Here is a 15,162-nt window from a genome sequence, read left to right on the forward strand (position 1 = left end):
GGGTGGGGGGGGTGTAGACCTGACTGGGGTGTCCTCATCTGACCCGCCGTTTCCAGGTTCAGCCAGAGGCCGCGGGTTCAAGGGGATGGAGATGAGCCATTTTTCTCGTTCTTGGTCCCCTTTTGAAAAACGGCGCTCTTGGTTTTTCCCATCCTGGCGTGGAGCGGCGGAGGTGACGGCGGGAGGCTGGGCCTTTTTTTTTTTTCCACTCGGTCCTCCCAGGTCAGACAAGAAACAAAAAAAATGAAGTAGTACATGAAAAACACGAGAGTATAAAGGCAGCATACACATTTCTTAATGTCACAAGACCATAAAGGGATAAGACACCTCATCTGTCTCCCAAAAACTCAAGTCCGGTAGTACAGGATCTGACAAGAAGGTTGTTTTTATTGGCGATTCTTAAAAGACCTTAACTTAAGTGACTTAAGGGCGTGATATAAGAGGAAAAAGTGGCAAAAGTACAGACATGATATGCGAGAGCTTAAACTATGATTCGTCTTTACTTAAAGTAAAGATGCACAGGCTCTCAAATATCTTTTAGTCCAAAAACAAAACAGAATTTTTCAACTTTATCGAGACACCATCCCTCATTTTAAGGCAAATTGCTCATTTTTTCTGTGGTGTGTAGACACCGACCCGATGGCGGGAGAAAAACAAGACTTGTCGCAGCAGGAAACAACAATTCTTTTCAACAGTATTAACAAGAGCTTCAAAATAGTTGAGCAGGATTCTCACAGCAAAGCATTATGGGATTGGTCCACTAAATCTGGACGCGTATAAACAGGTGCAACATTCCAATTGCTTTATTCTCTGTTTTCAGGTAAACAGGACAATCTGATCGGAAAGAATTCAATCAGATTGAGAAAAAAAGGTGATGATGTAAACGCAGCTTTCCTGTTTGTTCGCGTGGCGACACCAGCTTAACGATTAGCAAGGACACTGAGCATAGCTTCAAACTGAAATGTGTTCTAAATGACAACCTGGTAATTACTTAAAACACAATGAAATCCAGTTAAAGGTGTTTACCGTAATTTCCAGACTATAAGCCCCTACTTTTTTCCCACACTGCGACTAATTAATGGATTATTAGGGGTCAATGAGCTTCATGGTGCCAATGCATGGGTGATGCGTTCAGGTGCCTCACGTAACTCTGAGTTTCTTTTCGTCTTTTTAGACTTGGTGGATGCGGCTTTTATTCAGGTGCGCTCAATTGTCTGGAAATTACTAATGGAAATAAATGTGAAGGCAAATGTGAATACTTGTCTTTAAATGTTGGCAGTGGTAGAAAAGCATGCAGACTCGGGGAGAACATGCAGGTCATCTTGTTGTGAGGGTCCAGTTTTTAAATTGTTGACCTGCAGCCTGCAGTGTTTGTAAACCAGTGAGAGTTCTGCCCCTGCTGTGGCCTCAGTTATCAGAGATAATGTAAGATGAGTGTAGATTGACACAAAGCAGAAGAGTTAATAGAGGCTTTCTGTGAACCTCCTGCTTCATTTTGGGGTTATTGACATTTAGAAAATTACACATTTTGGTATTTCTCTGTTTTTCGTTGTGCACAGGTTTGCAAAAGTTATGATGTAATTGTTTCAAGTTGGGTTTGTTGTGGTTTTTTAAAATTCAATTCCTGCTATTTTTAGCTTTGTATTACTGTTGATCAAGTGAGATAGTGGTTTTTTTTGTGGGGACTGACAGATGCTCTGTGTTGTTTTTATTTTCTTTTTAAGACATAAATTGTGCATCTTCTTGACATTGTATCTGAAATGACAGCTTTTTAGGGCAAATGTGAATTTAAATAATGGCGGGGGGGGGGGGGCGCAATGAGCGCATGCACCATATTCTTATATCGTAGATGAGAGAGACAAACTGGAGACTGTAGCCCATATTTCAGATTAGTAATGGTGTTTTAATGATTGCATCATCTTTATCGCTGCTGCATGGCGGAGTCGTGGTTTGTATTTGTGTCTAATCTTCAGTTTGAGGCTTCAGGGCCTTTCTGTGTAGAGTTTGCATGTTCTTCCTGCAGGTGCGTTTGGATTTCCTTTGTCTCTCTAACCTGTTTTTCATCAGTCGAACCTTGATAAAGCATGGATGGTTGTATCTTGATGGAGGAGTTGTCGCTTTCCTTGTGTTTAGAAACCACACAGACCTATTTATATTCATATCTACGAGAGATTCAGATTTAATTAGACATTTATTTATGTTGATGTTTTCCCCTTGTTTCCACGGAGATGAAGTCGGAGTGTTTTCCAAAAGTTCCGTTTTCAGTAACTCCAAGCATCGTTTATAAACACACTCCAAAAATGTGACAAAAGTATGTCAATTTTTGCTTCAAAATGTTGTGACGTAAAAGGGCCCTGATAGAACTGGACACAACGGCTCATGTTTCATTTACTTTTATTGATCAATGCTGGATAAAAACTGAATATTTACATCAATAACTACATTTCATGTCTTTATAAATTGCTGTTTTTCTTCTCAAAGTGTTTGGGAAATTACGTAGGCTTGCATTCGTTTCATTCTACAGCACTCCCGGTTTAATAAAAAGGGTTCAAGTATCAGGAAAAGCATCTCGAATTGTCCCCGGTTACCAATTATTTTTCTCAAGTAATAGATTCCACAGCATGACTCATAACAGATTTGACCTCCTGTTTATGATCTCATATGACGAAGTAAGTCCTCCTGGTTTTAAAAGCTGCGCCACTCGACAGTTAAATGGCTCCGGCTTGACAAACGACGCAGAGATTCAACCTAAGTGGGTCAATTCTCCATCTGTCTCAACGGCGACGGGCGGAGTGATGACGTTAGACGGACTCATCTCAAGATCCCTTCGCATGAATCATAATCTGATCCGGTCGGTGATTGTTTTAATGTTCCGCGGTGCTTTATTGTGTCTCTGCAGCAGTGGGAAGCCAGAGCTCCAGCTCCAGCTCCAGCTCCGACGACTTGTTCGCCAGCCCGCCGTCCCCGCCGCCGCCTCCACGCACTTACAAGCCGTGCTTTGTGTGCCAGGACAAGTCCTCGGGCTACCACTATGGAGTCAGCGCCTGCGAGGGCTGCAAGGTAACACACAGGGTCGCCTCTGTGAGGCTCGCAGGAGAAAAACATAGTTCAGCGATGCCCTCAGATCCAAAGAGCTCTTGTTCTTGAGTGATCGGCTCAAAAGATGGGGGGTTTTAACCACATGTGGCTCGCGGGCATCAAACCGGCCTCAAAGGGTTTCAGTTTGGCCCATAAGATAACCAAGACTTTAAAAGTAACTGCTGCTGATCATCGGGTGTTTATTTACTTACATACTTACTTACTTACTTCAATGTTTGAATAAAACAATTCGCTACAATATAATGCAGAACAAAAGTCTTCTAACTCTTGAACGAAAGGGAGCAGAAAGAAGACTTGGCTTATTTACTCTGCCCCTTTATCTCAAATAGTCATTTTTGTTTCCATTGAACGTTGAAAAAGCAAATAAACAAACAAACAAAATGACAATAGAGTCAGAGAGGCCTGCATAGCCACTCACAAAAAAACAAACAAACAACAAAACACTTTAATTCTCCTCTGGATTGAATAATCACCTTGTTTTAATCACTTTTATAAAATGGAATGTTTGTTTTAGAATCGTTTGTGTTCTTATCTAGATTGTTCCATAACTGGATTCCTTTTTATCGAAATGCAACTTTCCTTTTGGTCCTAAAGTTACTTTTGTTTGAGTAATTCTGTTCTTATACCAGGCTCATAATTTTCAATCTGCTCAACAGGCTTTTCAATAAACACGAGTAGATGTATTTTTCTAACACTGTTTAAGGTTTCCGCATGATTATTGTCTGTAATTATTCATGTAAATACACAAACATGCTGTTTTTAAATGGTGCATCAATCTTAACAATATCTAGATACATTAAAGTTACAATTTCAAGTTATTTCTGTATTCTACATGTTTTTTAAGTTATTATTTGTCACTTTCTTTTATTGTAATCACATTAAAACAAGGGATTTCACTTTGAATAATTGCAATGAATACTTTCATACAGATTTGTTCAAGCAAGTTAAAATGTTTTTTGTTTTGTTTTTTGCTTCAATCCATTTGTGAGCGTTCTATTTCCTTGTAACTGGATGAACTGAATTATTCACGTCTCCTCTCTCGCAGGGCTTCTTCCGGCGCAGCGTTCAGAAAAACATGGTGTACACGTGTCACCGCGACAGAAACTGCATCATCAACAAGATCACCAGGAACCGCTGTCAGTACTGCCGGCTGCAGAGGTGCTTCGCTGCAGGAATGTCCAAAGAGTGTGAGTGTACGATTCTACGTCCGGCGTCTGCCGCGCGGTGTGCAGACGCTCGTCGGTAACAATGACACGTTTGACATTTACCATTTATGCACCTGCTGGGATTCAGGAACATGGAAATTATATTCCAAAACATGACGAAATGATGTTGTTACAAGGCTTCTTAGCAATAAATTACATACTATAAGGAAAAAGTGGAATATATTTATTTTCAATCAAGTACAACGACATTTAGAAGTGTCGTACGATTTCTACATCCACTAAAAGCACTATAAGATCCATTTTACATCATATGAAGAAACCATTAAAAACACAATAAAAATCCACTAAAACTTTATAAAACGGGCTAAAAGCCCTGAGATATAGAAGGAAAATACAAGAAGACAGCCATCACTCACAGTCAAGCATGCATTCTGTCATTAATGCTCAAATAGAGCATGTCCAGGGTGTTTAATTCCCTTTAAACTGTCGTACGTGTGTTAACAGAACCACGCAGTTGCAGGACGAGCAGCAGAGCTTGGCAATATATCAGTGTACGTGCTGGATTTGTAGAATGGACTGATGAGAATGATTTTTAATAAAGATATAGGAGAGAAACCTATGCAGAATGGTTAAATTAAGATTAGTAACTTATATTTTTGTATGTTTGATATTGTGTGACATTAGTTTGCAAAGGGGATTTGAATATTTAGATTTTGACTCAAACTGTCAGGTCTGAAATAAAAATTCAGAGGGTGAAACAGGTAAATAACTAACACTAAATTGACTCAACACTGCCTCCCACTGTATAGTAGAGGAATTATCTTACATAATGTCCCTTTTAAGACCTAGTTTCACTGTTCAGTAATTGTATACATTTATTTGTGATTTTACCAGACACACTGTAGTGGTTAATGCAGCGCAACCACTTGTTTTTAAAAGATTTTAATTGCAGGTTTATGCTCATTAAGACAAGAAGACAAGAAATGTGTTCATCTAAACAAGACCTTCAACGGCGCCTCAGTTTCACAATACAGGAATATTTCCAGAAGATTTGGAGACTCATCACTGTCCCAGTTATTATTCAGTACAACGAGGCCACCGTGGTTCGTTTGCCCCGAGCTTCGCCTCGCAGGCAGTATGCAGGATGACCCAGCTTCTTTTGGTGGAGGTTATTGGAGCTGAATACATCGAGACAAAAAGATTCACAGACGATATTAAGGCCAGAGCGAATGACTCCAAAAACCTGCGTGTGTTTTTAAAAGAACACCCAAAATCTTGCTCCTAGAAGAACTGAACATATTAGTAATGATGCTAATAACTTAACACTTTTGGCCATTTTGAATTTTCCAATTATATTAATGGTTTAGGGTGTATTTAATCTTACAGAATGAATATAATGACTATTCTGTCCAATATATCTATTTTGGGGAAGCAAACTGCACAAAAACTACAAAACACATATTTCCAATAAATCCAGTCATGTTTAATTATTCTTACATTATGCACTGCCTTTAATACATTTTAAAATACATTTATTTAGTGTTATAAGTCTTTAAATGTTATTTGTTTCATCAAGTTTAAAATGGGCAAAACTATTTAATTACTCGTTTGCTACTGGTAAAAACTAAAAACATCCTCGGTGCATATTTGCGTGCTCCATCGATCAAAATGAGTACAACGCCTGCACTATATTTGAGATGTGCTTTTTCACGAACACATTCTAAAATCTCAATCCTGATGCGTCTCCAAGAAAAATGTTCTCAATTTACTTTGTAGTGTGAAACAAATGTTACAGAGACACAACATCGATGTTACAGGATCAGTTAATTGTACTGTTTAACCACATTAGGTGACATGTAGGGTGACACACTGGGGTACAGATGTGGTATTATTATTAGATACACATGTGGCTTATTAGTTTCAGAAAATGACTCGAGTATAATCTTTTTTTTTCATCTTGTTTTTATTTGTCTTGTTTTCAAAAAGACTCTCTTGGCTTAAATGACTAGAAACGTCTAAAACAACAAAAAAAGGATGATAATTGCTAGATTTCTAGGTTGTTGATCTACACATTATCAACCTGCTTCTTTAAATCGTACTTTCACTTATAACTCCGTCAGATTATTGTATGTGAGTGCAACTCAATTGAAAAGTTAAGGGCCTTTATAATGCTGCGGTTTTGCCAAAAATCATCAATAAATCATCCTCATATGAGGAGGAAACATGTCTCTTTCATAAACTGCACTGTATGTTCAGCCTGGTCGTAATACTGGAGCTTGGAAACATTTTCTTAGGTGATAATGTAAAAACATCCAATAACAGCTATAGGAGGAGCTTTTCTCTGGACATTTCAGTGGATTTTCCACCAGAAAGTTTCATTAAAACTGGCTTTATGAAGAGATTCTAGTAGTTTTCTGTAGTAATTCTTTGGTTTTGTGAAAACCAAGACATTTTTTATTGCGTATGCTCTGCGACACAACACAGACAACCTTTACAGTTGAAATTTAAAGGTTATTATGGTACTATTTTAGCGGCTCGTTCCACTAAAGACGAAATCTGGCTGCACGTGACCCCTGAGCAAAAACGGAGAAAATCGAGAATTATTGATATTTCAATGAGCTCTAGAACGAACATAAACTTTCTTCAATTCATGAATTCCACTTTACATACAGGAAATATGTTTCCTCTACCACAGGAAATAGGAATGGAGGTAATGAAGCAATCCCTTTGATTTCTGTAGCAAACTAAAATGAAGTCGGCCTTTGTCGATTTGAGTGAAATACCATGTAACTCCGCTGTACGACACACAGCTCAATTCCCTGCCTCCCTGCAGTAGGGTGACCCAGATACAAGACTCTGTGTGTGTGTTTTGTGAAATGTGCTGGTTGTGGCGGTGAGGCAGCGGTGAAGGCTCCGCCCCATCCACATGCCGCTGGATGCTGCTCGTCAGCGCTCAGACTCGTTACATAAATGCATCACATGGAGCAGACGGACGTGATCGTGCTCGGAGTGTTTACACAGTGGCGGCTGGGTGTGGGGCGTGGTGAGGGAGGAGGACGAGGAGGATGGCAGAGACGTGTTGCGTAATCCTGACCTCCCCTGACATGTCGGTGGCGGCCCGAGCCAAGTCAGTGGGACGCTGCAGAAACGTGCGGACCCCATCACCAAGGCCTTTCCCTGGACACTGACCGGGCCAGCCGGCTTCACACGCTCCTCCGGGACGACAAATAATCCACACTGTGTTCAGCTCAGGCTAATTCGTACCAGACACAATCCTTTTGTCCATTTAACATGCATGCGTTTGGTTAATGGTGGATTTCTTCATGGGTTTAGTTTTTTTTTCCTCATAGTATTTCTGATTAGCACTTGACCACCAGAGTGTTTGTCCACTTTTCCTTCAGTAAACCATCGTGTGATTGAGGCTTTTTATCTTAAACAAATCAAAACGATCTAATGAGAAAATGTAAGAAAACTGTTCTATTGTTTTTTTTAAATAAAAACTGACATCAAATAGTCTAATAATGCATATTAAAAGATAAGAAATGTCATAAAGACCATTTTTTAAGGGGGGGAAAAGCCAATTTTTATCTAGAAATGGGAAAAAAGTGTTTTCGGTCAGTGATTGAATGATTGCAAAGGTGTATCTTCATACTAACTATAATGTCCTAAAGTATAGAAGTATCAACAACACATTTTGGTTGAACTATTCAATTTACACATATTTTACAGAACGAGAATTAGAAGCAGAATCAGGTCTAAAACCCTAAAGTGAGGAAACTCGCCACAGTGACGGACCTGAATGACTTCATGATGAAGACCTGCCGTCGTAGTTGTCGCCCACGATTCACCCGAAATGAATTTAAGAAGATTGCAAGAGTGACTCACTCTACCCTCTTGTGGTACAATCTGATATTACAAGAATATGTTTCCAGTAAAAGATATCCAATCAGTAGTTCTACATAATCGTCTTAATACAAAAAAAGAATAGAATTATCCTTCATAACCTGAAAACTAAATTATGATATCCACGTCCAAAATCATCCATTAAGACCTCTTGAATCATTTATTGATCTTCTCTCCTCTACAGCTGTGAGAAACGACAGAAACAAGAGGAAGGGGAAGAAGGAAGCGGTGAAGATGACCATCATGGAGACGTATGAGCTGACGGCCGAGCTCGGCCTGGTGGTGGAGAAGATCTGCAGAGCTCACAGGGAGACCTTCCCTTCCCTCTGCCAGCTGGGCAAATACACCACAGTGAGTCCCACCGCCAGATCATAAAGTTATTCCTGGACAGAGTTTATGTTCAAAAGGCTTGGAGCAAGTCGTCCGCCATTGTTGTTGTTGTTGTTGTGGAGGTGCGTCGCCGGGTTATTCAAGGTGGAGAGATTGGCCAGTGACGTCATTGTTTTCAGCAAAAGGTGTCCCTTGCCCATCCAAACAGAACTCCAGTTCGGACCACCGGATCCAGCTGGACCTCGGGCTGTGGGACAAGTTCAGCGAACTCGCCACCAAGTGCATCATCAAGGTGGTGGAGTTCGCCAAGCGCGTGCCGGGCTTCACCGGCCTGACCATCGCCGACCAGATCACCCTGCTCAAAGCCGCCTGCCTGGACATCCTGGTATCTATCCCCGTCTCCAGAGTATTGTTGTGACTGACCGCCGTTCGGCGTCTTTATTTTCACCCAGTGACTCTCTTGTAATTCACACAAAGCTCCTTCTGTGACTCGCGCTTCCGGGAAGTCGAGACTCGGCGTTGTCAGTGGATGTTTGTGCCGAAAGACAAACGGGAATCCAGGCTGGCAGAGAGACTCTGCTTCTTGTTCCTCATCTGCCTTTCACTGCCGTCGCTTTACCCACGTCGGAATAAATCACCGCTGCTTGATAATCAGATAGAAGAAATAATAATAGGTGTAAAACACCAATTTTATGTCTAAAATAAATGTAGTGGTAGTTAAAATGTTAGACTTTAGTAATAAAATGTTTGCATGTCAGCCCTCATGCAAATTATTGCAGCTGTTGACACATATTTCCCTTTAAAAAAAAAAAAAATACAGAAAATTCTATATTTGTACCAAATGCCTTGTTGTGGAATTTCTGGCGAATTTAGAGCTGATAGAGTGTCTCACACTTCAGAAACAGCATTTTTGTTTCAGATAAGTCTTGTTTTAAAAACAATGTAGTTTTATTCTGAGCCACTAGGGGGTGCAGTTTTTTTTTTAATGTAATAAAACCACCAATGTTTGCATGCAGAGAACAATATGCTGGACACATGGAGGCTCCTTTAAACTGTTGTTTTGGTTCACTAGGTTGTTTGTAAGAAATAAAGTGTGTCTCAACACAACATCCAGATGATGTTGTTGCAAATGAACGTTAAATTCAAGTGTGAACAGCACATTTCTATGAATGAAACCTTCTTACATATGTTGCAGAACTATTTCCTGCCAATGAAGTGTGCGTGCGTTTCCCCCTGTTTAAACAGAGATTGAGTCTTAGCGTTTTGTTTTTTTTGTTTTTTAAAGTATGTTTTCAGTGACTCCGAACTCCTTTGCCTCGTAAACAGACGCTAGTTTTCCGTTTTCATTTGAAAGCGTCACATAAACTGCACCGTGACCGTTTCTTATCAGACTTCTTATCGCAGTTTTCAATCTTCAATTCTCTAATTGACTTTGGTTTTATTATTCATTCATTGAAGGGGATGGTTACCGGGAGGAACGTGGTATATCTTACTGAATAATTTCTTGACGTCTTGAGGTGACTACTGTGAAGTCGTGACTTGTATCTTGTCGTGCCTCAGATCCTGAGGATTTGTACCCGCTACACTCCTGACAAGGACACCATGACCTTCTCTGACGGACTGACCCTGACCCGCACTCAGATCCACAACGCCGGCTTCGGGCCGCTCACGGATCAGGTGTTCACGTTTGCCGGGCAGCTGCTGCCGCTGGAGATGGACGACACAGAGAGCGGGCTCCTCAGCGCCATCTGCCTGGTCTCTGGAGGTACTGGAACCGCGCTCGGGTTCGGAGTCGCAGCGACGCGAACCCGAGGATGTTTCATCTTCTGTTGTTCTTCTGCGCCCCGGACAGACCGGCAGGACCTGGAGGAGCCGTCCAAAGTGGAGGTGCTGCAGGAGCCGCTGCTGGAGGCGCTGAAGATCTACTCCCGCAGGCGGCGGCCCAGCATGCCGCTCATGTTCCCCAAGGCCCTCATGAAGATCACAGATCTGCGCAGCATCAGCGCCAAAGGTGAGAACGGCTGGAGGTGAAAACGGTGACAGAAGCGTGTGACGTACCGGTGTCTGCTTCTTGCTCATCTGCTTTATTGTTTGTGAGATGAGGAACTGATTGTTTCCTGATTCCGGCTTTATTGACTGGAGCGTTGCACTCTTTATGTTGGCTGTGAGTTTGGGGCCCAGGAAATGTGTTTGTTGCATCTTAGGTGTCTGTTTACACCACTACAGTAGCACCATTCAGACACAGTGCAGTAGAATCAGTATGAGAACTTCCGGGTATCAGGTCTCCCTCACGGTACGTTCATCCACTATGAAGAATTTAGGCAGGGATCCCCGGATGCTCATAAAATTTATTATTGTTAAAATCAAATGTCCATAAGCAGATTTAATGGGATTAATGGCATCATAATGATGAGGGATGGACCAGAGAAGACAGAAGTCTCCTGTTTGTATTTTTAAAAAATTAGAATCTTGACATCGATTTTTGACTTTTTTGTGCATGAGGATTGTTTTTTCTTACTTTTTTTTCTTTCAGTTGCCCTATAAAATTCATTTTGGACTTTTTTTTTCTCAGTGAAAAAAAAAAAGTCAACTTTGATGTTTGCCTTTTTCTCAAAGTGCATTAAGATACTTTTTTTTCCACCTCCATTTTTTTTTCATTCAGTGGCCATGATTCTCTGCCTGTAACTTTGCAATAGTTAAAAGACATTAAAAAAAATTTTTAATGGCCTAAAGTGATAAATTATTAGCCCTTTTTCTTTTAGAGATGCTGAAACAAAGCAATTTCCTGTAATGGAGCCTATTCTATTATATTCTATTCTATTCTATTCTCAAGCACGCTAACCTTTGTGTTGCACAGAACATGGTGGAAACAGACTCTGGGTATTTGCCTCCACAGGAGCGGAGCGCGTGGTGACGCTGAAGATGGAGATCCCGGGCTCCATGCCGCCGCTCATCGAGGAGATGCTGGAGGATCTGCAGAACCTGGAGGAGCAGCAGAAGCAGCTCGTTCACACGCCGCCGCCGCCGCCGCCGCCGCCGCCGCCTCACAGCACATGAGTTGAACCAACCTTCTCCTCCCTCCCAGACTCACTACATAGCGCTCAGAGGCGTACTAGTGTCTTACCTCAGTTATTCGTCCAGTCCAGTTCAAAGCTGAAGCCGGATGAATAACGACAGATGCAGTAATGTTTTAAGTTCCACTTCATTAAAAACTACTGAGAATCAGCGATTCTTTCACTGTAACTCGTCTTTATAGTATTTATGTCTGCATGAGATATCGCATACATTCATTTTTACCTCATCAAATAACACTTTTAGCATTAGTTTTATATAGTTGTTTTGGTTTTTTTACATATTGTGACAATGTCTTGTATTTGTTTTTATCCATTTGTGTATAAAGAAAAGGGAATTATACATTTTTCAATACATTTGGAAGTCTTCTCTCACAAAGTTGAATGTTGAACAACAATTAAAAAAAGAAAAACTAATGTAACTGTGCTTTAGATGAAAAATAATAGAAGGTATGTATCGGCTGGTTACCTGGTGGACAGCCGAGTCGACCGAAAAAAAGAAACTTGCTTTTTGTTTTACATCAATAAAGATGTTTCCAAGAAAAGCCTTGAACATAAAGAGTTAATGGGTGTTCAACGCTGGCCTCCTCAGTGTCTTGTATTCAACTTAAGCTGTTTTATGTAGTTAAAATTACGATATAATGTGATTTTGAAATATATAATATTCTCAATTCCATTCAGATTTTCTTTTTTCACCCCAAAATTTTTTTTTTGCTTAAGCCAGGGGTGTCAATCATAAGGCTCGTGAGCCGAAACCGTCCAGCAAGAGGCTCCACCAAGCGAAGGGTAACATTTTTAAAGAGCTTTTTTTTATTTTTAACACATTTCTTGAGATTATCAGACAAAATACTGAGACCCAAAAGAAAGAAAGATAAGAAACTACCCTCAAATCCGTGCGGTCAGGGTGATTTTGTAAAAACATGCATAATACAACCGTTATATAAGGTGTTTTTTTTGACATTTCACTGTATTTTACACCATGAAGTATTGAAATTGGCTTTACGCTAAAATTGTTGGGGGGGTTTTTGTTTTTTTTTGTAGTTTGGTTTTGTGACAATATGGAAATTTTTGTCGTGGATACTCTGCGCTACAACAAAGAAAAGTTTAAATATAAGACACTATTTAACCAGTCCGTCCCACTGAGGATGAAAATGAGCTGTAGTGGTCTTTGAACTAAACTCTGTTTGACGCCCCTGACTTTGGCCATTAGTTTAAGAGACAGGAAGACAAACATTTGATTTGGATTTTCTAACCTCTGGCGCACCATCAAGGGTCCCCTTGCCCTTCGTTGAAAGCCCAACTTATGTTTTCCTTCACTTTTTTAAACGGAGTTATGTAATTCCACAGTGTAACAGAACAAACCAGCTGGTAGTATTTGCCATGAGTATATTGTGTGTTTACCTCATTAAAACAAGGGTCTCAAAAGACCTGCCACATATATAAATAAAAGTAGTTACATGAGACTTAAAGGCCAACATGTTTAAATTGAAAAACATAGAATCAAATTAAAGTTAAAGGACGCAGCCTCACACCTTATTTCTTTCCTTGGAGCATCACCATCAGCTCAAAAGTAAGAGTTTCTTAATATATATCTGAACAGGAAAATAAGCTGCCTTACAGTGAAAAATAATTTAAAATGATCTCACATGGGAATTTGAAAATAGGCTCGTGGATGTTGTTATTGAGATGTTAAGTTCAAAATTGCACTGTGCAGGCTTACAGCCTCACAAGGCAGGAATGAACCTATTTTGAGAATACATCCTAAATTTGCAGAATGGAAGTGAAATTTAATTAAGATTGTTTCCTGAAATCAGATCAATCACCCCTCAAAAATCTCTGCATTTCATAAAATCTTACAAATGGAAGAAATAGTTCAAATCAAGTGCTTAAAGGGGAATTGTGCTGTATGTAACCTGTGCAGGAATCCACATGTGCCTCGTCAAAATGTGCAAACTTTGTCTATATTTGAACATTTATTGCTTTTTTTTTTCAAAGTGTAATTTCACTCTTGTTCATGTTCTCACTTGTTTCACTGCAGTATGACTACTGTACATTATGTACCTGTGTTTCTTAATGGCTGCATTTATCTGTGATATCACTGAACAGATTACATGATTGTGTTTGTGTATTAAAGTATATTGAACGTCATTGTGCTGTTTCTGAATGCTTCAGGTTTCATTTTAAGAGGTTTTGAGGTTATTTAAGTTCATGACAGTATGTTTAAAACATCGTTTTCTGCCTCCCCCTGGTGGCCATAATAAGAACTGCACACAGTGTGAAGCAAACGGACAGAAAGTGATCAAAACAATTGATTTGTGTGACGTAATTGACCATTTATAGATAAAAGAGCGAGATTAAACATTGCCGATGTCCCTAAAATATCCCCCAAAGCATGAATTGCTCATTTATGTTGTATCTCTGTTGAGATTGTACCAGAAATCTACTGAGATAACAGGACAAATGTCTTCACATTGTGTTTTCTGTTGTTATTTATGTGCATGAAATGGTGTGAAGTCTACATAAAGGCAACCTTGAGACAAAATATACAATTTTATCCAGTTCAGGGTTGTTGTTGTTTGGCTAAAGATGATCTCAGCTCACTAAGTTAAACCCTGGCCGGGTCACCCATTAACCTCCAACACGTTTTTGGACCTTAAAGGAGGAAATTAAAGCCAATGCATGCACAGAAAAAAAAACAAGCATTGTGGAGCCAAATGGTGAACCACTACATCGCCATGTGGTCCTGTAAGTACGACGCAAACTTGAAAAGATGTCAGATAAATTGTGCTTTAAATATCAATTGAGATGAGCAGGGGCTTGTAAGCGAAGCTGATGTGGAGCACTGGGATTAGAGGACAAGGGATGATTGGCTCAGCTCCGCCCACCAGCTGAGGCCATTTAAGCAGCTCCAGCAGACGCCTCATGGCGGCCGATGCAAGTGGCGTCTGCTCAGTCTGCCCCGAGAAACTTTGTGTGTTTGGAATAGCGAATGTGATCTTTTGAAACTTGGCTCCTCTCCAATCTTTGAGGGTGTGAATTTAGTTCAACTTTATTCAAACTGAAGCTTCATCCAACAGTTTGGCGAAGGCGCCAGCTGTTTCTTTTTAGTAATTTGGTGTTTTGTTTGTTTCCATTTTGCCGCTCTCTGGTTGAGTGAGTTTGTGTTCGTTGAAAGTTTCACGGCCTTCTTGTTATATTATGTCAAACATTGCATAGTTGGTGGGCATTACCTCCTTTGTCGTAATATTGTCTTTGGGGTTCTGTTTGATTATTGTAAATCTGAGAACTACCAATAAAACCCTCACACTCACCCGGTTATTGTTACTTCCTACACCTTCATCCTTCTCTTAGCAGAGCCGGGTCATAACACAGTGCAATACAGATTCTTGTGCACAAGTGAAGTAGAGGAAGTCATCTTCCATCACTCCACTACTTCTCTTCAAAATAGACGTTTCTCACAGTTTGCCAAAAGAAGACACTGCCTGATTCATAGAATAAACTTTATTGTATTGCTTCTCTATATTAAAGTGCTTAGGACAGCTTATTTTGACTGCAAGGAAGTCTGTGAATCACACACAAAGCATGTTTAAGAG

At 40.2% G+C, this 15,162-nt stretch overlaps 1 protein-coding gene across 1 annotated transcript; it reads left to right on the forward strand.

Moving 5' to 3' along the window:
- The first annotated feature begins 2,816 nt into the window (after positions 1 to 2,816).
- Positions 2,817 to 11,789, forward strand: LOC308133615 (retinoic acid receptor beta-like). Its single transcript, XM_080501075.1, has 7 exons — positions 2,817 to 3,060; positions 4,145 to 4,286; positions 8,353 to 8,519; positions 8,707 to 8,883; positions 10,059 to 10,263; positions 10,351 to 10,509; positions 11,395 to 11,789. The coding sequence occupies exons 2-7, from the start codon at positions 4,175 to 4,177 to the stop codon at positions 11,553 to 11,555; spliced, it is 981 nt and encodes a 326-aa protein (XP_080357201.1). The 5' UTR covers positions 2,817 to 3,060; positions 4,145 to 4,174; the 3' UTR covers positions 11,556 to 11,789.
- The last annotated feature ends 3,373 nt before the right edge of the window (positions 11,790 to 15,162 follow it).

The sequence above is a fragment of the Blennius ocellaris genome (genome assembly GCF_963422515.1).
Source record: "Blennius ocellaris genome assembly, chromosome: 8".
NCBI classification, from domain to species: Eukaryota; Metazoa; Chordata; class Actinopteri; order Blenniiformes; family Blenniidae; genus Blennius; species Blennius ocellaris.

Coding starts and splice junctions, on each gene's coding strand:
- LOC308133615 (XM_080501075.1), top strand. CDS start 4,175: ATGGTGTACACGTGTCACCGCGACAGAAACTGCATCATCAACAAGATC. Junction 8,520..8,706: donor AGCTGGGCAAATACACCACA/GTGAGTCCCACC, acceptor CCATCCAAACAG/AACTCCAGTTCGGACCACCG. Junction 8,884..10,058: donor CCGCCTGCCTGGACATCCTG/GTATCTATCCCC, acceptor GTCGTGCCTCAG/ATCCTGAGGATTTGTACCCG.